General features: G+C 48.7%; 1 protein-coding gene across 1 annotated transcript; it reads right to left on the bottom strand.

Moving 5' to 3' along the window:
• Nucleotides 1-3,181: 3,181 nt before the first annotated feature.
• Nucleotides 3,182-4,598, bottom strand: LOC127293994 (F-box/kelch-repeat protein At2g44130). Its single transcript, XM_051323730.2, has one exon. The coding sequence runs from the start codon at nt 4,522-4,524 to the stop codon at nt 3,415-3,417; it is 1,110 nt and encodes a 369-aa protein (XP_051179690.1). The 5' UTR covers nt 4,525-4,598; the 3' UTR covers nt 3,182-3,414.
• Nucleotides 4,599-21,072: the final 16,474 nt, after the last annotated feature.

Here is a 21,072-nt window from a genome sequence, read left to right as displayed (position 1 = left end):
TCATGCCGCTGGGGAGTGGCTGAGGCGGCGCCCTGCTCGTCGTGTTGTACATACTAGGTCTAGGGTTAGTAGTTGGTCCTTCGTGGCGTCTAGGAGTAGAGCACTAGATCTTGCTGGCCAGATCTGGCGCGTCCTAAGGTCGAGCTTCTTCATCGTCTTGCGCTGGTGGCGAGCGCATCCGTCGACGGAGAAGAAAATCCTAGGGATCTCCGACAATAAGGCCTTTGAGTCCAGCTGCTGCATCTTACGCATGCTTCCAAGGTGGAAGGATGAGATGCAGAGCCTGGACGCGTCTGCCCTGGTTCGTCGGCACCACCATCCTCTCCGCATGTCTCCTCCTCAGATCCGTGGCAGGTTCTTGGGGATCTATGGCAGGTTATTTTCTTTCAAGTGGTGCTGTCGTGCCTCTTCTCTTCTAGTCCAACTGTTTTCCCTGTTTTGCTTCGATTTCTTGGGCGCCGTGGTGGTGATACAGATCGAAGCGGCCACTGCAGCTGTTGTGACTAGAGGGATTTGGAGTTATGGAGCCATATCATCTTGGAGCTTCTTCTCAGCGACCAAGTTCTGGAAGCTGAAATCGTTGGCTACAAAGAGCCATATCAAGCCGGACATGATCTCCGGCGAAATTTCAACCTCCAATGGGAGGCCCTTTTGGAGTTCAGGCGCTGAGGGCTTAGTCAGACTGGAGACAAGTGGTTTTGTCCTCGTCTCCAGCCATGGCTGCAGCGAGCTGAGCTCCTAGCTCCGCAGAGGGGAAGAGAAAGGACCTGATTGCTTTTCTAATGTTTTTAGTAGGGTCTTTTATACAAAAGGCAGGGATCCATATGTAATTTCTGCATTTTATGCGGTCCTTTGTAATAGTTCTGTACTCCCTCTGTTATTGGAATGAAAAGGTTCTGGCCCCTTCGGGGGACTCCGCTGTTCAAAAAAAAAAAGGTAGTCGTCACTTCCTCGCAAAAAAGGTAGTCGTCACGTGTATCGGCATGGGATCTATATGCAAGTATCCTCATATTAGCACTGCACTTCTGAATTTAAGAGATACCAAACACTCCGACAACATATTTCTTTATCACAAAGTAGGTATCGTACACCCTCACACCATTCACCGAGTTCGTGAACAACTCCTTAGTCATCCTATACCAGCGGTGAAACTCCTTTCGGGTACAAGCCGTGTGATAGCATGGCATGACCCTCCATCCTCTACCTTTCCTTGCTCTTCCTTCTCCTGAACTTGGAACCTCCACCACTAGGAACGACATTGTTCATCTTGGTTGCTTGCAATTGTAGAAGGTAAGCAAGGATGACTAATTGCTCTTCTTCATCAACAACGGCATGGGCCTTTTCCATGGAAGCATGCATCATCATCTCATCATCTCGTCGTTGCTATCCATAGCCTATTGATGAAACAACAATCAATCAATTGACCGGAAGGCATGCAAGATCAACAAAATCTAGCAATGCCAAAGGATCGAGCACCTTGCGTGCACATCAATGTGCGAGTTCACCTCGAGTGGATAGGGCAGGAAGGAGGAGAAGCAAGCATAACAGCCGAGGTGGCGGCCAGAGTCTTATGGTTGGTGTAGCCGAAGATCAAACATCGGCTTCGAGAGGGAGGGTGCCGATGGTATCGACGATTTGACAGGGATGGAAGTGAGAATCGAGGTGGCGGGAGAAATGGCTAAGTCACTGCTTGGTGGGCCCTAGTGAGGTAAGAAGCGAGGTGGCAGGGGGAATGGCTGGATCGCTGGCTCGTGGCACCCTCCTATGGCTACAGTTGTCCAAGTAAGTGTACTTCGAAACAGGTTTATTTTTTACAGAACTTCGCCACCGTGTTCAGAATCGTACATCCGGCCCCGACTGTGTGTTCTCCCGTTGCAGTTGACTACAACGTACTATATACGTAGATTAAGGGCAATCTCTATCGGGCCGGCGCAAAATTGCCGGCAAAAGTGACCGCGCGTGTTTGCCTTCGCCCGCGAGCGGACACCAATAGGTTGTATAGGGCAGTGGTGACCGTTTGCGTTGGAGGTATTTTTTTCCCTCACGGCGTCAAGCTCGGTAATGGTAGTTTAACGTTCCGTCAAGGCCTGCCGCCAACGATTACAGTTTCACCATGGCCGAGGACAACCGCACCTGGGCCCGCCTTGTTAAGATGGCCTGCCGCGTAAACCCAGATGATCCGGACCTTGCCGCCCTCCAAGCGACAAAGGCATTCGCGGAGGAGCACACGACCGTGTATGGCCGCCAAGCCGAGCAGCTGGAGGCGGGCGGAGGTTGTGGATGCTAGGGCAGTGGTGGCGGCGAAGTTGGAGGTGGCAGAGACTAGGGCGGTGGCGGCGACAATGGCCGACCTCCAGGCAGAGCTCGTGGCGGCGATGGTGGCGGCTAGAGCGAACCTAGCGGCGACCCCACCCGCGGACACTGTCGACGATGAGGACAACGATGGCATCGACTTTCTCACCGATGACGAGGAGGGCAAGGGTGTGAGTGTCGAGCAGCAAGCGCTGGTCGCATTGTTCGAGAGCCTCCCTCTGGACGCCCGTCAGGCTTAGGCGGCGGAGGTGCAAGCTCACGTGATGCGCTATCCATGAGGCGGGCATACGTGAGCTCCGACCTAGCGACAGTCGCATGGAAGGGACATGAGCGCACGTGGATCGACCGGGTGAACCGCGAGCTGAGGGAGGCCATTGCGGCGAGGGATGAAGTGGTGGCGGCAGTGGCGAAGGACAAGGCCCGCTACCATATCGACATTTTGGTGGCCGCGGTGCAGTAGATGGAGCAAGTGGCGAAAGACAAAATTCGATGCTGAAACAAAGACTTGTCACAAGATAAATTTTCTCTTTTTCGCTTAGAATACAAAAATATATTATTTTTAGTGAAATTTGACTAATACACATATATTATGAAGATGTACATGTAAATTTTTTTGTCAAATTTTTTTTAACACTTGGAAATATGTTTTTATTTTAGAGGGATCATATGCACCGGGGAGCCGAATTGAGTTTCTGTGAATGTTGCTGATTCATCGTAGAGAAGAACAACAGGAGGTGCTGTCCTGTAAACCCCTAATGGTGGATTTCTTGGGGAGAAGCAGAGTTAATTGAGTTATACTATATTACTACTAGGAGTAGAACAGATTCCATAAACTAGGATAACTACACTACTAGTACTTCTCCATTAGTTGACCAACAAGAGTAATTCAGTTCAGTAGTAACAGAATTACAGAAACTGATGAACAGAGCCAACTACAATCTGCCCTCTCCAATTGCATCTTGCCTTGCGCTCATCTCCCGTACAGGATGGTCCTCCATCGGAATCCATGGGTAGCAGGCTGCAGGCATACCAATCTAATCTACTTAATCTCCTCCTACCAAGGGAGTGGGGACGGCCAACCACGGCAGCTACCAAGAACCATCACACCCGCACAGATCCCACCGAGAAGACGAAGCCGGCGAACTCCGGCGGAGGGCACACCACGGTCCAGATCTTGGTCTTGACGTCGAACACCCACAGCGCGTGCCCGCCAGAACTGATTGCCCCGGTGACCACCACGCGCTCCCCGCCGCCGACGGCGACCGCGCGCGCCGTGCCGGCCTTGAGTCCCGGCGGGGACGGGCCGACCTCGCGCCACTCGCGGCGCTCCCCGCGGTACTCCATCATGGCGGTGCCCTCGATGCACCAGACGCGGCCGCGCACCACCACGTGCGCCGCCGAGGGGGGCGCGCGCACGCGCTCCAGGCGGCGCCACACGCGGGCGGCCGGGTCGAACCACTCCGCGTCGCGCTCGAACCCGCCCTGCCGGCCCGTGCGGTACCCGCTGACGGCGAGGAACCGGTCGCCGGCGACGGTGGCCATGCCGTCGCACTCGTCGCGCTCCTCCGACATGTCCGGGAGCGGGTCCCAGGCGTCCGCCCCCGCGTCGTACGCCTCCGCCGTCTTGAGCGCGTTCTTCAGCTTGTCGTGGCCCCCCGCGACGTAGATCTTGCCGCCCGCCTCGGCGCACGCGAAGAAGGACCGCGCGGACCGCATCGGCGCGCCGCGGCGCCACACGCCGGTGGTGGCGTCCAGCACGTGGACGTCCGCCACGGGCTCGAAGGTCTTGGTGTCCCACCCGCCCAGCACGGCCAGGCGGCTCCCCACCGCCGCGCACTGCGCGAACATCGGCACCGGCGGCGCCGCGCGCTCGCGGCGCCACTCGCCCGTGGTGACGTTGTAGACCGAGACCCCGTACGCCTGGGTGCTCGCCGGCGCGTCTCCGGCGACGGCGGGGTTGCCGTCCGTCGGGATGCCGAACTGCAGGAGGAAGACGAGATCCTCGTTGGCGCCGGCGTCGGCGCGCGCGAGGGCGAACTCCGGCGCGGCGGCGGCGCCCCTCCAGCCGCGGCAGACGCCCCGCATGGAGCGGAAGGAGCGGTGCGGGACGCGCGCGAGGCAGTCGACGGCGACGTCGTCCGGCATCCCGGGGATAAGGTCGATGTGGTCGACCTTGCACTCGTGAGCACGGCTCTTTTGGTTCCTCATCATCTTGTTTGCTTCTTCTTCTTCTTCTCGAAAGAAATGGAAAATGGAAATGGAAATGGAAATGGATGGCTCCTCTCCACCAAGCGAAGTGAAGTTAAATAGAGCGGCCGCCACGCTACGTGCCGCAGCGTGGTTGGGACGCCATATCCTATCGACGCTGCTCGTGCTCATCACCGACGAAACACAAGAAAAATATAAACAATCTGACGCCCGCCGACGACAGCTCCGATCTCGTCTTATCTTCTCGCTTCCGGTCGATGACGTGCACACGAGTACACGGATGCTGATTTTTTGTTTTCAAAACGTTGAATTCAAATTTAAACAAAATTTGCACGATATACTAAAAAATGCATCGTTAATCAACAATTCATAATGAAACTTTCACGCCGCGGATCATCTAATCATATCATCACAAATTGCCTAACCATCATCAAGCACACAGAAGCAAATGCATTTGAAATGACAAAACATAGATGATCCAACATCACATAGGGTAAAATAGATGTGAAAAATGATCTAAATGAAGACTATCACTACGTATGTGGATATTATTGGTGACTCACAAGGTCATTGTAAAGTTACTCATGTGAAGCCATATCCATCGGTAACTTGAAACAATCCCTAAAATCGATCAGTTGTCCTCCGAGGTCTGATAGGAGCCCCATGCAATCATACTCACGAAAGTAGTCCTGGTGTCGCCCAAGGTATTCTTATCCTAGAAACAAGAAGGTCCACTCTAAATTCTCGTTTAGTGTCCGTTCTCGTTGATTCTTGGATAGATACCACCAAGAAGATTGTATTTGGTATCATAAAGTGGACTCTCTTCATCTTCATCATCATCATCAAAAAAGGCATCCAACTTCTCTCCCGACAACTTTTCTAAATGAACATCCAACTCAAAACTTTAGCACATGTGCGGAACATCATCAAAATGATTATAGAACTATGTGAATCCATCATACACAAAAAGTTACTTTAACACAATTTTGTCAAACACCTGATGAGTGTTGACCTTCATGTCAGTTGAAAGAGATCTTCGATGAGAAGGGACCACGTCAGCGGGGTAAGGAGATGATGATGAGACCATGGCAACGATGATTGATTGGGTGAAGGAGGAGATAAATACACAAAATGGCTTCCATACGGGCAGGAATGGGATCGAGCGGTGGTTGTGAAATTCTCTTGTAGGTTAACTAAGGCCTCAATGGTAGTGCATATAGCGGCTCCGCGGTGGCATGCCATGTAACAGATATAGAGGCCGACATTGGTGCTCAGAAAGCATTATAGGGACTATGCACCATGGAGTAATGGGTTTTCTTGACCCCAACATGCATTTTGTGGTAGTGCGGCGAACGAAGGACATCTAGAGGTGGTCATGCTTGGGAATAGGAGAAAGTATTAGTGTGCACAAAAAAATGCCTCAACTTATACTAGATTCTGAGGCTAGAGAGATGTTATTCCTAGGTCCTTTGAATATTTATAATGGTTGGTTAGAGGGTTTGGGGAACTGTATTTTGGAACAGGGGTGTATATGCTCCCAATATTTTGAAATGCATCTTACATATATTTTAAATTTCAGAAAAAATTGAAACAAAAAAATTCGCACGTACATCTTCATGTGATACGTGCTCACAAAATCGTTTCATAAAAAATTGACTTATCATGTGACGTGTGTAAAAAAATACAGAATTCAGTGCTAAAAATAATGCTTTTGACAAGATAAACTTTCTCCTTTTTACATAGACCACAAAAAATATTGGTTTTTTTTTGTGAAACTTGACGAACACACATATATTATGAATATTTACATGTAGAATCTTTTGTCCAAATTTTTCAATATTTCAAAATATGATTTTTTTAGTAGAGGGAGCATACGCACCAGAGAGCCAAATTGAATTTCCGGTTTATTAGTCTCGTCTTTCCCTTATGTTGGCATCTTTACAAGCTGAGGAATTTGTTGGGGGTTCTCCTAGAGTTATGCACATGTTTTTTTTGTAGTGTAGTCGGGGTCTCGTAGGACCTAGACACTCCTACTATATTTTATCAAAGGAGATTGTAACACATGTTCTGCATAAACTACATTGACAAGGTACAAAGGTGATTGTAATTCCTTTCTTTTTTGCATAAAGGACCTTAAGAATTAATCCCTTTAATTATCAGCTTTTCCTTGTATTTCCTAGTCATACATGGATGTACGATGACATTGGTTTATTTTAAAGAGGTACATTCAAAACAGGATGGAACCTGATACATATGTGGAACTAAGTAAAATATGGTGAAATACCTTCAAAAAATATGTACTACCAGAAAAATTACACAATGTAACACTCAAGAAATCTCTATTATATTAACTAACCATGTGTCATGCTGATATGAGACAAGTCAAAAATTATAAATTAGTTCCATATAAGTTCTATTATTGTTTGAAAATTAATGTTTCAATTGTTTTGAAAAAATAAGATTGAACTATTTATGAATATTTCAACACCGTAAAAAATAATATCCAATTGGATCATAAATATTATATTTGGTTTGAAAGATAAAAAATTAAAACTTTGAAATCGGTAGAAAGGATGGGTGTGTGGATAGTATAATTATTTAGCTTGAACCATATTTGCGGGTCAGTTACCATGTTGACAATAGACTAGCTTGTCCCGCCTATCATAGAGAGTGGAAGATAAGTGGGTGAATGCAAGGAATGAATATGTGGCGGTGGGTTCTGTTGGTATACACACCCAAGTTAAGAAAAGATGGTGAGAAAAGAAGACGTGCATTTTTTTTCCAAAGTCAAATGGTGCAATGTTCATCTGAACTTATAGAATAAACTAACAATTTTTAGAATACAAAATATACATAATATGAAAGTTCGTATGAAAGTATAGTGCATGATGCATCTTGTAATAATGATATTGTAGTATAGACGATTCTTTTTTTAACTTTTTAGAACAATATATATGTCTTGTTTTTTTAATGAAGGTAGTATATGTAAGCGCAACAACAAGTGCATTTTTTTTAAAAAAGGAGACGATGCTCCATCTTCTGCATCAACTGATGTATGCTGCTCTTTATTTCTATTGCAGCAGTTCAAGTTTTGCAAAGAATTACATCATGGGTCACATATCGATACATGGATCAACCAGCTGAAAACAAGAGAAAACATGAAATGGCTCTGCATCGGCATGTTAACTTATGATCAAAGCACCAGACGCCTTGTTGTATATATCTCATGCAACCATCTCAAACCAGTTGCACCCAGTATCCAAATCCTCTTGCTTCTCCATTGGTTGTAAAACCACATACGTATTTAATGGCTGGCCAGTGGGATAACCCGTATAAAAGAAATATATTTTTCCCTGGTAAAGATATAATCATTTCTCACATTCAATATGACCCAAAGTAAAGTACATACACCACTCGAATTTGTACTTTGTCTTTCATAACAACTTACACTAGCCAATTACCAAAAAGATTCATGATATGTTTTGGGGAAATAATGCACAATACGCTATACTATTTTTTCTAGCGACAGACAATAAATAAATGTTGGATTGATTCATCTTAATTACAAAAACAACATATTTTTTTACCACCATGCCAATTCCGTCTTGTCAAGTTATCTTTTATGAGAAGCGCTCGACGATGTAAGAACCCCATTGAATCTTTATTTTTTGGGATACTTATATTTTCGATATATATTTTCTAAGGAACCGTGTGTGGCCATTCATGTAATCTAAATATAATGACTTGGCCTTAAACAAGCCTGATTTTGTTAATTTCTACACGTGGAAAGCATCAGGTTCCAAAGATAGATTCACATTTATCAAATGTTTCACTAAATGATTACATCTATCAGCTCTAACCCCAGATATGCCTAAAACCTATACTCAGCGGCCTTTGACTCATAATGTTAGAGCATCTCCAGCCGCGTCCCGCAAAGCGTCTTCCAAAGGGATTTGGGGCGCGCCGGACAAAAAAACCGTTCCAGCCACGTCCCCCAAAGTCCATTTTTGTCCGGCGCGTCCCGATACGGTGTCCGGCGCCCCGAGCCCATCCCCGTCCCACAGGGGACGCTCCGGGCACGCCGGACACAACGAAAAGCGAGGCGGGGAGTGGCGGGGCCGACCTGTCAGCGGCACAGTTAATTTTAACCTAACCGTCACCTACCTCGTGACGGAAGTTATTCGCGCGCAGTGACACACGGCGGCATCTTTGCCTTAATGGCGACGGAGGGACAGGCGAGACGTCTCGTCGGTGCTGCGCATCCTCCACGCGTCGCCGGCGTTCGCACGCCACTGCCCATTCCCGCGCGATCTTCCCGCCTCTTCTCGCCTGTTCCCGCGCTTTCTTCCCGACGCCGGCGTCTATAAAAGGTCTCCCGGCTCAATGGTAGCCACCACACCCCGCCGGCAACAAACACAGCCCTCGTCGCTCCACCGCCGTCTCCTCCACCACCAGTGGCAATGGCGAACCGCCCCGGCGCTGGCCACTTCCCTCCACCGCCGCCTCCTCCACTTGCAGTCCCGGAAACGCAGGTCGACACCAACCCCACGGCCCGGGAAGAGCGGTGGCGTGCACACCGTCAACAGCGGTGGGAGGCAATGGAGTAGCAGGCCCGCCAGCAGCGGGAGGCGGCGCAGGCGGCGGATCTAGCGGCGTTCTGCGCCCATGGCCCCGCTGCTGGCGAGGCCGCGGCGACAGCAGCGTGGCACGAGCAGCAGTGCGACACCGTTGCGGCGTTCGACGCCTCGACGGGACAAGAGGCGTGACGGTGCCGATACCGGGAGGAGATGGAGCAGCGGTGGGTTGACGAGCGCCAGCGCGTTGAGCGGGATGCGCTGTACCGAGAACGGCGGGAGTCGATCGAGCGCCAGCGCCAGCTGGCGGCGGAGGAGCGTCAGCAGCGGGAGGCGGCGCTGGCGGCGATCTGGGGGAGGCGGGCGGACCAGTTGGCGGTGGAGGCCGACGTGTTGGCGGCAGCGATGATGGAGGTGCCAACAGATGTGGAGGACGATGCGCCAATGGAGGAGGAGGAGGCCGAGGCGGAGGAGACCGAGGTGGAGGACGACGACGACGACGACGATGAGTTCGAGTGGTCCGATGACGACGGGCCGCACCCGGACGAGACGGCCGGTCAGCAAGACGTGCTCATCGAGTCCTTCGAATCGGAGAAGAAGCTCCAGGACGACGCCCGTGCCCGCGAAGAGGCGCAGATTCGTCGCGCCGTCGAGCTCTCCCTCCAGGCGGCGCAGCAGGGGAGGGCGGAGGAGGACGCGCGGCGGGAGCGGAGCCGTCGGGCCACCGCCGAACGCAAGGAGAGGAGGCGCGCGCAGGAGGAGCTGCGGCGTAGGGGAGGCGACGACGGGGTGGGGCCATCGAACGCACCGTCGTGCGATCAGTAGGCTAGGTTTAGATGAAAGCTAGCCGTTTTCATTCAAACTTTGTAATATATAATCAAAATTGAATGAAAACCTTTATTTTCGTGCACCAATATTCATTTGGGGGAGGCGTTTGGGCGACGCGGCTGGGGAGCGACGTTTCCCAAACGCGGCACGAACAAAACACGTCCCCAAACGCTCGATCCGGCGCGGTTTGGGGGACGCTTTGGGGGACGCGGCTGGAGATGCTCTTAGCCATTGAAACTTGTTTTCATTGAACTATACAGTATGTTATAAAGATAGGGGTATTGATTAGCCAGGTGGAGTCACCCAACCATGTGTCCTCCTAGAAACAAGTACCCTCACCATATATATTACAATAGTAAAATGACCCCATTCGGAGAACTCACCCTTCACTTTATTGATACCTTTTCACAAAGGGGACTCAAAGAAATTTTCTCTTTACTTGCGATAAAAGGTTTTGGTTGTAGATACTTATTTTCAATCAATTCTTGCAAAACACCTTGTTTAGTAAGGACTTTAAAACGTCATCTGCTCAGCAAGCACTTGTTTTATATATCTAAGACTTCGAACCCAATCATCCTTGATCTTTTGGAAGAAAAATGATGTTCCAACGAGAAATTCTATACTTTTTATGGCCATCAAATTGCCAGAAGAATATTGACTAAAAAATATCTAGTCTTTTTCCTACCCCTATGTCTATTTCAAAAATTGATAACAGAAACAAAGCAGGCTGGTTAAAACAGAACTAATGAGAACTAAGCGGTATCCATAAGAGAGATATTTTCCTATAAAACTGGAGAGCTTCCTCTTAAAACGGTCTTCCACAGGTAAACATAATTTTATATGCTCACAAAGTTGGGAAAACAATAATTTTTATGTTGTGTGTAAAAATGATGGAACTTAAAAGAGCTCTTCACCAGATATTTCTTTATGTTTTTTACACATGGTACAATTTGTGATCGAGATGTATGTGCGATATTTTTGATTCCAATTTTTTTGATATATTCTAAAAAAAAATTCCGATGACAATAGGCTATCACCCTAGATGAAAAGTGGACTTTGTTCCTCCCACCGGCTCTCTCCTTGCTATCCTTCATGGATCTCCCACTCGCCATTCTCTTTGTCAGATCTGCGCTTCAAGGTGTGAAGTTGATGCATCATGCTCCGATGAAGCCTTCCACCAGGTCCAGTGAGGTGGAGAGGGCGATGCCCTCCCATCCATGTAACCATCAGGATCTGTGTCCCAGTCACTTCGCCAGGGTCGATCGAGGGAACCCAAGTTAATTCCAAAAAAACCACCACATTTGCGTGTGAAGTTCAAAAAACCACCACTTCCCGACGAAATTGCAAGAAGCCACCGATTTCGCACGAATTTGTTGCAGTGTCCACTGATTCGAGTTTTTAGCTAGGCTAACACGAAAACTGATAGTGGGACCCAGTGTCAGTGCTGTCGTGGAGGATGTAGTGACGACTAGTTGGACAGTCGTCTACCGCGGTTAACGGTGCAGTGGGACCCACCATTAGACTAGATGCAATAAATCTTTTCCCCCTCATGCGTGGCATTGAACGCGTCACTCTCCCTTCATGTGCTCCAGTTCTTCCTCCGCTTTCGCCCTGGAGCATCGCCGTCGGCAGGAGCTTTGCTGTCGATCATGCGGCCCGCTGGCGGCGACCAACGGCATGCCAAGTTGGCACGATGGCTCCTATAGCGAGGGTTTTAAGGGGTAAGCTCTACACTCACATGCGATTCTAGGGTTTCTGCCGATAAAGTTGCTCATATTTGGTCAGGTTTTCTCCGATTAGCTCTAATTTCGCTACCATTGTTTGTCGACTAGGACGACCTTACCGACCTGGACTATGCTCCTGGCACCACTAATGACCCGACATTTGGTGGTTTAGATGTGGGATCCAAAGAACGTTGCCGCGTCCACCACATCGAGCCAGTCAAATGCGTGGCCTTTGATGGCATGGACACAGGACGGCGATTCGACCTTTGCTCTGTGGAGAATGTGAGTGATTGTTTCCCTGGCTAACCTTCATTTGACCAAACATTTGTATTTGTGTCCTGAAACTATGTACATAATTTTGATTTTAGTTTTGAAGAGTGGAATGATTGATTAGCAAGAATGTCTATATGCAGTGTTAGCCATAGTTTAATTGCAGCATGTTGTTAGGAGGAATGTTTATTTGCAACAATTTATTTTAGGCAGAATATGAGCAAGGTTTTAAGCAAGGTTTAGAATTCTTTGTAGTATATATGAGCAAGGTTTTATTGCAGTATATATGAGCAAGGTTTTGAATTTTTGCAAATGTATGATCAAACCAATTATATGACCAGGGTTTTAATTAATTGTAGCATGTCAGAAACTGTGGGTTTTATGGATGCGTAGATGATGAATGGCCGGTGACATTACAAAATGCTCCGAAGAAAGTGTGGAATACGAGTACCAATAAGTACCATTTCAGCAACTCAACTAGAATTGATGAAAACATACAGCATGCTAGGTTTGTTGATGAACTAGCTGCAGAGAAGACCGATATAGATAATAAATATGTTAGCATGCTTGTTGATGTTAAGAAATTGTCAGATGAGACATAGAAAAGTGTGCTTCAGAATAATTTCAAGAGGATCATGCCAGGTGCTAATGATGAAATTGCTGATTTGAAGAAGCAAGTTGCTGAGCTGAAGAAGTTACAAAAATCCCAAGCTGAAGTAATGAGGGCTAAGAAGGAGGAATGTGATGCAGAAAGGCGGGGTCTGAAGCCAGAAAGGGATGGATTTAAGGCAGAACATGTAGGTCTGAAGGAAGGCTATTGAAAGCTTCAATATACTCTGCATGATCTGCTCAAGTTGACTCAAGACACCAAGGACAAGATCAAGAGAATCAGGACTGCTTGTGAGTTGTGATGAGGAGTGATGATATTTTTTTATTTTTTATGTAATGTTGAATCATTAGGTGAACCTTTTTAGTTGTTTCTATGATAGATTGAATCTTCATCCTCCTGTATTTTTATTTTTTCGATGAAGGGAATATATTAATATTGATAGATACCAATTGCATGTAGCCTCTGCAACAACGCAGTACCCTAATGGTAGTACGGATGCACACAGCAAAAAAAGAAAAGGAAAACTAAGAAAAAAGTCCCGCTACGGTACCCCAGTTCTAGCAACGACAGTACAACCACCACCATGACAACACCTGAAATCCAGGCTCTCCACCAGCGATGCCTCCAACAAGGGAACAATACACAAGCGCCGTTGTTGCCCAATCAAAAGATTTTAGGTTTTCACCCTGGAGATAGTCCCTGCTCTCAAAACAATGCCTTCAACAAGACAATTACTAGGCACAACCAATTAAGACTGGACCTTAAATTTTCGCCATAAAATGTAGGACTGAATGTGACCATTATGCTACCATAACTGCTATGTACGACCATTATGTTGTCTATTTGTGCTTGCATTGCTGTCATTTGATGGTTGAGCATATTTGAATGTAACCATTATGCTACTATAACTGCTATGTATGATTGAAATGATATTTGAATCCACATGAGGTTGTCAAGACATGTCGAGGACTCTCGACACTTTTTTTTTAAACAGAAGGCCGAAGCCCTGCCTTAAATTAATAAGGCCGTTGCCGGCAAGATGATACAAGATGCTGAGAAAACAGCTAACAGGAACCGAGAGGTACAAGCAAATCAATAAAAAAGAATGGAAAACAGGTAGAGCTCCGAGACCATTGTCCAGTCTTGCGATCCAACTAGAGAGGCTTCGAAGCTGGTGAAGAAGGCCACCATTGAGGGACTCGCACCATCGTCAACCTCCAGCGGCCAAGCAAAGCCCAGGCACCATCCGTTTCGACCTCCAAAGAAAGCTCCCTGCTTTCTCGCCCCGGATCGGAGGGCACCGTACCTGTCGGAGGTAGATCGCTCTCCCTGAGCACGCATGGATATTGGAAGTTGCCGCTAGAGAGAAAGACTCCGAGCACTGGCCTCGCCTCGCCGCGCCGCCACCCACGAACAACATCGCCACCGCAGCACAAACCACCAAACCGGACCAAGCTGCCAGGAGTAAGCGAAGACGATGCAAACCAACCACCGCCGAGCTCATCCACCCAAACCCACTATGTCAAAACGGCGCATCCAATGAGGGAACGGCACCACCCGGGCGCCGCCACCGTCCAAACCAAAGCTTTAGGCTTTCACCCGAGATAGATAGGGCGGGGAGGGAGGGGATATCACCTTGATGTCGCCTTCAAGAAGGAGAACGGCGCCATCAGCGTCGTCGACATCGCGGCCGCCACCGTCGGCCAAGGGTTTCCCCCGGTCCAGAGCCCACAACCAACCACACCCCCAGCCACCGGAGGAGTCCGGGACCGGGGAGTTGCGACGAGCACCGCAGGGAGGAGGAACCTTCGTCTTCAGATCTGATACCAGAGGCCCAACGGGGCGACCTCCGAACCATGCCCACACCTGCCGCCCCCTTCACCGCCCGCGCGGCCGAAGAGAGCCGACCACAGCATCGGCAGCCGCCGCCCGCCGCCAGGCCGGTGGTGCCCCACCCTGCGCCCAAGGCCGCCGCCCTGGAATCCTGGCCCCAACCCGGTCGACGGAGGGCACCAATCCCCCGGCCACCACTTCCCAGCGCCAGCGAGGCCGCGCCGGAGAGGGGGACGGAGGGAATCGGGCCGACCTCACCAGCGGGCGGAGGCCACCCCCGCGCTGCCGTCTTCCTCCCTACAGCATCGCACGGGGGGCCGAAGGAGAGAGATCCCCGCCACCCCCATCACCGGCGTCGCACGGCCTTGCCGGCGGCCGCCTCCGGGGGCGACGAGGGGAGAGGAGAGGGAGGGGGAGGCAGCGGCGGCGCGGTCTAGGGTTTCCCCCCCGGTCGCCTGGAGGGGCGACGCGAGGGAGAGAGACGCGGTCCTCAGGTACCGTCCAGGAAGTAATGCTCTCGACACTTCTCGATAACCTAATCTATGAAAACTGAAATGATATTTGAATCTACATGAGTCTTTGATTGTATATTAGGTTGTCGACACATGTCGAGAATCCTTGACACTTCACTAAGACATATGGCTGTGTGATACGTGGAAGAGCTGTAACAATAATGCATCATCATCTTATCTCTAGAAACTTACCCTACACGGTCGTTGCTGTCGTTGTGTTATAGATTAGAATGAACACCCTTGTAAATAAAACGACATCTACATGCACCCAATTTTCAAGCATCATCCAACTTGGTCCATGTCAACGAACCTTATGCATACGTCTGGATGGAAAATCTCGGAATTTTCCAGTTAATCTTGCCGCGGTGTGTTCTTTTTAACAGAATCGTTCCGACGAGGCTACCCGGGATAGAATTTTCGGCTATCAAGTTGGAATAGTCGGATAGCACGGGGGGCACAGAGTCAGGATAATGCATGTCGTATCCGGAGAGCCAATGCATGTCAGAGTGGAGTGGGACTGCTCTCCATAAATCTCTCCAATTTTCAATAACTCATTGTAGATTTTGTTCAAGAGCAAGCAGAGCCAGTGGAGCTGGTCAGCTGGGGGAACAGTACAGTTGGTCACAGCAATAATGCAGCTCACTTGAAGTTTCCTCACGCCAATGGCATGATCATCCTTCTAGAAGCTTTTCTGACCTGAGTCCTTGCGTGCCTGTCCGTAAGAGCATCTCCAACCGTCGCTTATCTGATGTTGTATCAAAAAAACAACTAGTTTAGCACGCGAGAGGCGTAAATTAATACTCTAACAGATACTGCAACCGGTGCTGTAAAGTGGAGCGCGCTGCAAAAGCGCTCTTTCACGCACTATATCTACCGTGCCGGAAAGAGTACGCTGCACAAATCATGCGCATGAACAACTATCCATTTTTACAGCTCCAAAATTTAGAGTTTCTGTTGAAGGTGAATATTGTTTCGCGCATGAAACATGGATGGAGCACACTGTAAAGTGCTTTTAGAGCGCCATAATTTAGCCAGGCTGTTAGAGATGTTCTAAGTGTATTGTCGTCTAGGAATGAGGTTTCCACGATATTCAAATTTCAATGGAGGCCGAACCAATGTGACTAATTAATTTTAGAAATATTTTTTTTTTCCTAGCAACTAGGTCAATTGAAAGGAAACAATGCGAAGGGTTTATTTTTTTATTTGTGTTTTCGAATTTCATATGTCTAGGTCAAATTGCCAATCAGACCACGAGAAACAGAAACCCACAGATCATCCTAACGAAAGTAATCTCAATCGTTCATTCCATATAGATCTAACGACCCGAGCTGCAATATGACACCATACTCCAACTCACCTCACCCATGGAGCACCCACCCAACTCGCCCGTCCCTACCTCCCTTCAACCAATTTGCCAACCCGGCCCCCTGATCTCGATCTCTATCAAATCACATGTCTCTCTCCCAAACTCACCCACCCACAACACAAGGGACCCAAGCCCCCTTCCCTATATCATGTGGTCGCGACGCTTGATGATCGCCACACTCTTCTCGATCCCCAATGCCTCCCATGGTCAGGTCACTGCTCGCGCGTCGCCTCCTCATGCTCGAACACCATCCCAAGACGACATGCGCACTACAAGGAAAAGCCTTATTGCCGGCGCACCAGAGCCCGCCGGTGGGAACAGGCCGGTGGTAATGAGTTACCGTCGGCACACCAGCAGGTGCGCCATTAGTAACATGAATTATCCCCGGCGAACCAGGCCTGGTGCACCGGCGGTATGTTTTTTCGAAATTCAAAAAAAAGCCCGATCCAGATCTAGATCTAGCTCTAGCTCGGGTTCATCTATCTCGGGTCGTCGAAAACAGTGGCCGTGCGTTGCCTTGTCGTCGTTGCCGCACCGGTGTAGGAGGAGGAGAATGAGGCCGGAGGTGGTGGTTTAGGAGGAGGAGGATAAGGCCGGAGGTGGTGGTGGTTTAGGAAGAGGAGGAGGAGGAGGAGAAGATGGCCGGAGGTGAAGGTGGTGGAAGAGGAGGAGAAGGAGAAGGCGGAGATGGAGGTAGTGATAAGGGGTGGCCCGATCTTCTCAGTAAGCAACGGTGGTGATGATGATCACGGGGTGATGGCAGCGGAGGAACATGACGATGAAGTGGATGATAACTTGTATGACGCAACGAGATCTCTCGATTGGTCCCTGTCGCCAATGCAACAGCTCTCAACCCTGCAAGATATTCGCAACTCCACACACTTGCGCACGTAGCCGCTGACCACGAAGCGGTAAGTTGCAACCGTCTAATTCCCAATCGAACAGCAGATCACACAAGACTTTTTCAGGATCTACACAATATTAAGCAATATGGTGTAGGGATTCAATAGTTTTGGTAGAGAAAACAACTAAGAACTAGGGTTTATCTTAAACGTGGTCTAAAGCAGCTAGGGGGGCGTCCTGGGCACTTATATAGGCGTCCGGGACGAGTTCTGGTCGAAAAGATACAAAAATAACCGACCCAGAATAGATCTGGTCGAGACAGACTCGGACAAATCCGGTCTGGAATCCGGTCAACCGGGCCGGGGACCGGGTCGGCCGGTCTGGGGTCCGGTCAACCGGGCGGCAACCGGGTCGGCCGGTCTGGGGTCCGGTCAACCGGGCGGCAACCGGATAGTTGCGAGGTTTTCCGATTTTCATCCGGTACGATAAATCACGTCCGGTTGGCGCCCGGTCGATCGGGTCAGTGACCGGGTTGGCCGGTCTGGCGGCCGGTCGGACCGGGTGCTGGACCGGCCTGGACGTCTTCTTCTCCTCTCGCGCATGCCTCCCGCTCCTCCCTCGCGCGTCCATGAGATATCTTCATGTCCAGCTCTATGTCCAGCTTCACGTCCATCTTGACGTCCATCTTCATGTCCAGCTGCTCCTCTCCTCCTCGTGCGATGCTCGTCTCCTCTTGATACCTGATGATACACAAGTAATAGAACTTAGGCAGTATAAAGTTCTCATCAATCAAAGTACCGTTTAGAAACAAGTTCACCTGTTGTTTAAGTAGCTTCGCACGAGCCCTTGTAATTGGTCCAATCCGAACTTCATTGGACTTGAGCTCCACAAAGAGTTCATCTTCATTTATCAATGACGGAGGTAGTGGTGTAGTAGGGATGTCCTCATCATCTCCCCCCCCTTCAAAAGGCGTCGACCCCGACGCTCCAAGGTCTTCTCCGTCATATGGTGTCAAATCAGCAACATTGAAAGAATTACTGACACCAAACTCATCAACTGGAAGATCTATCGAGTATGCATTATCATTGATCTTGGCAAGCACTTTGTAAGGACCAGCACCACGAGGCTTCAACTTAGACTTCCGCAGCTTCGGGAACCTATCCTTGCGAAAATATACCCAGACCATATCACCAGGCTTGAACAACATCTCTTTGCGCTTCTTATTCATCCTTGCAGCATTGCTCTTGCCTTTCTTCTCTATCAACTCTTTAGTCTTCACATGGATTTTTCGCACAAAATCTGCCCTCTTGGATGCCTCCATATTAACTCTCTCATGTATGGGCAAAGGCAACAAATCAAGTGGAGTAATGGGTTTAAAACCATACACCACCTCAAAAGGACATAGCTCCGTGGTAGAATGTACCGCCCAGTTGTAAGCAAACTCTACATGCGGCAAACACTCTTCCCACTCCTTCAGGTTCTTCTTGATCATGGATCTCAACAGTTGTGACAAGGTTCGATTCACCACCTCAGTTTGACCATCAGTTTGGGGATGACAAGTAGTACTGAACAGCAGTTTTGTCCCAAGCTTTCCCCAAAGTGTCTTCCAGAAGTAGCTCATGAACTTCACATCACGATCAGAAACAATAGTCTTCAGGACTCCATGTAGTTGAACAATCTCCCTGAAAAACATGTTAGCAATATGCGACGCATCGTCGCTTTTGTGGCAGGCTATAAAGTGTGACATTTTAGAAAATCTGTCCATCACCACAAATATATAATCATGACCTCTTTTAGTACGCGGCAAACCCAACACAAAATCCATACTAATATCTTCCCAAGGTGTAGTAGGGGCCGGTAATGGAGTATACAAACCGTGAGGCTTCAGCTTGGACTTGGACTTGTTGCAAGTAATGCATCTCTTCACATACCTGTCCACATCCCGCCTCATCTTTGGCCAATAAAAGTGATCAGCGAGCATGAGTAGCGTCTTCTCAAGCCCAAAGTGACCCATCAAACCTCCAGCATGTGATTCCTGTAATAAGAGCAAACGCACAGACGATTCTGGAACACATAGTTTGTTAGCTCGAAACAAGAACCCATCATGTATGTGATATTTTTCCCATGCTTTACCAAGAGCACATAAGCGATATGGTTCAGCAAAATCATGATCAGTAGCATACAAATCACATAACACCTCTAAACCAGGAATTTTAACATCAAGTTGAGTTAATAGCATATTCTTCCTAGATAGAGCATGATACGTCTCCAACGTATCGATAATTTCTTATGTTCTATGCCACATTATTGATGTTATCTACATGTTTTATGCACACTTTATGTCATATTCGTGCATTTTCTGGAACTAACCTATTAACAAGATGCCGAAGTGCCGATTCTTTGTTTCTGCTGTTTTTGGTTTCAGAAATCCTAGTAACGAAATATTCTCGGAATTGGACGAAATCAACGCCCAGGGTCCTATTTTGCCACGAAGCTTCCAGAAGTCCGAAGAAGAGACGAAGTGGGGCCACGAGGTGCCCAAACCCTAGGGCGGTGCGGCCCCCCCTTGGCCGCGCGGCCCTGTGGTGTGGGGCCCTCGTGCCCCCTCCTGACTTGCCCTTCCGCCTACTTAAAGCCTCCGTCGCGAAACCCCCAGTACCGAGAGCCACGATACGGAAAACCTTCCAGAGACGCCGCCATCGCCGATCCCATCTCGGGGGATCCAGGAGATCGCCTCCGGCACCCTGCCGGAGAGGGGAATCATCTCCCGGAGGACTCTACGCCGCCATGGTCGCCTCTGGAGTGATGAGTGAGTAGTCTACCCCTGGACTATGGGTCCATAGCAGTAGCTAGATGGTTGTCTTCTCCCCATTGTGCTTCATTGTCGGATCTTGTGAGCTGCCTAACATGATCAAGATCATCTATCTGTAATTCTATATGTTGCGTTTGTTGGGATCCGATGAATAGAGAATACTTGTTATGTTGATTATCAAAGTTATGTCTATGTGTTGTTTATGATCTTGCATGCTCTCCGTTATTAGTAGATGCTCTGGCCAAGTTGATGCTAGTAACTCCAAGAGGGAGTATTTATGCTCGATAGTGGGTTCATGTCTCCGTGAATCTGGAGGGGTGACAAGAAACTCTAAGGTTATGGATGTGTTGTTGCCACTAGGGATAAAACATTGGTGCTATGTTCAAGGATGTAGTCACTAATTACATTACGCGCAATACTTAATGCAATTGTCTGTTGTTAGCAACTTAATACTGGAGGGGGTTCGGATGATAACCTGAAGGTGGACTTTTTAGGCATAGATGCATGCTGGATGGCGGTCTATGTACTTTGTCGTAATGCCCAATTAAATCTCACTATACTCATCATAATATGTATGTGCATGGTCATGCCCTCTTTATTTGTCAATTGCCCAACTGTAATTTGTTCACCCAACATGCTGTTTATCTTATGGGAGAGACACCTCTAGTGAACTATGGACCCCGGTCCAATTCTCTATACTGAAATACAATCTCTTGCAATCTGTTCTCTTGTTTTCTGCAAACAATCATCTTCCACACAATACGGTTAATCCTTTGTTACAGCAAGCCGGTGAGATTGACAACCTCACTGTTTCGTTGGGGCAAAGTACTTTGGTTGTGTTGTGCAGGTTCCACGTTGGCGCCGGAATCCCTGGTGTTGCGCCGCACTACATGCCGCCGCCATCAACCTTCAACGTGCTTCTTGGCTCCTCCTGGTTCGATAAACCTTGGTTTCTTTCTGAGGGAAAACTTGCTGCTGTGCGCATCATACCTTCCTCTTGGGGTTCCCAACGAACGTGTGAGTTACACGCCATCAAGCTCTTTTTCTGGCGCCGTTGCCGGGGAGATCAAGACACGCTGCAAGGGGAGTCTCCACTTCTCAATCTCTTTACTTTGTTTTTGTCTTGCTTAGTTTTATTTACTACTTTGTTTGCTGCACTAAATCAAAATACAAAAAAAT

This window comes from Lolium perenne, chromosome 4 (genome assembly GCF_019359855.2).
Source record: "Lolium perenne isolate Kyuss_39 chromosome 4, Kyuss_2.0, whole genome shotgun sequence".
Classification (NCBI taxonomy): Eukaryota; Viridiplantae; Streptophyta; class Magnoliopsida; order Poales; family Poaceae; genus Lolium; species Lolium perenne.
Note: the sequence above shows the minus strand (reverse complement) of the source record. Positions and strands in the feature narration are given on the sequence as shown.

Bases quoted from the DNA above. Each gene is read 5' to 3' on its own strand.
- LOC127293994 (XM_051323730.2), bottom strand. From the start codon at position 4,524: ATGATGAGGAACCAAAAGAGCCGTGCTCACGAGTGCAAGGTCGACCAC.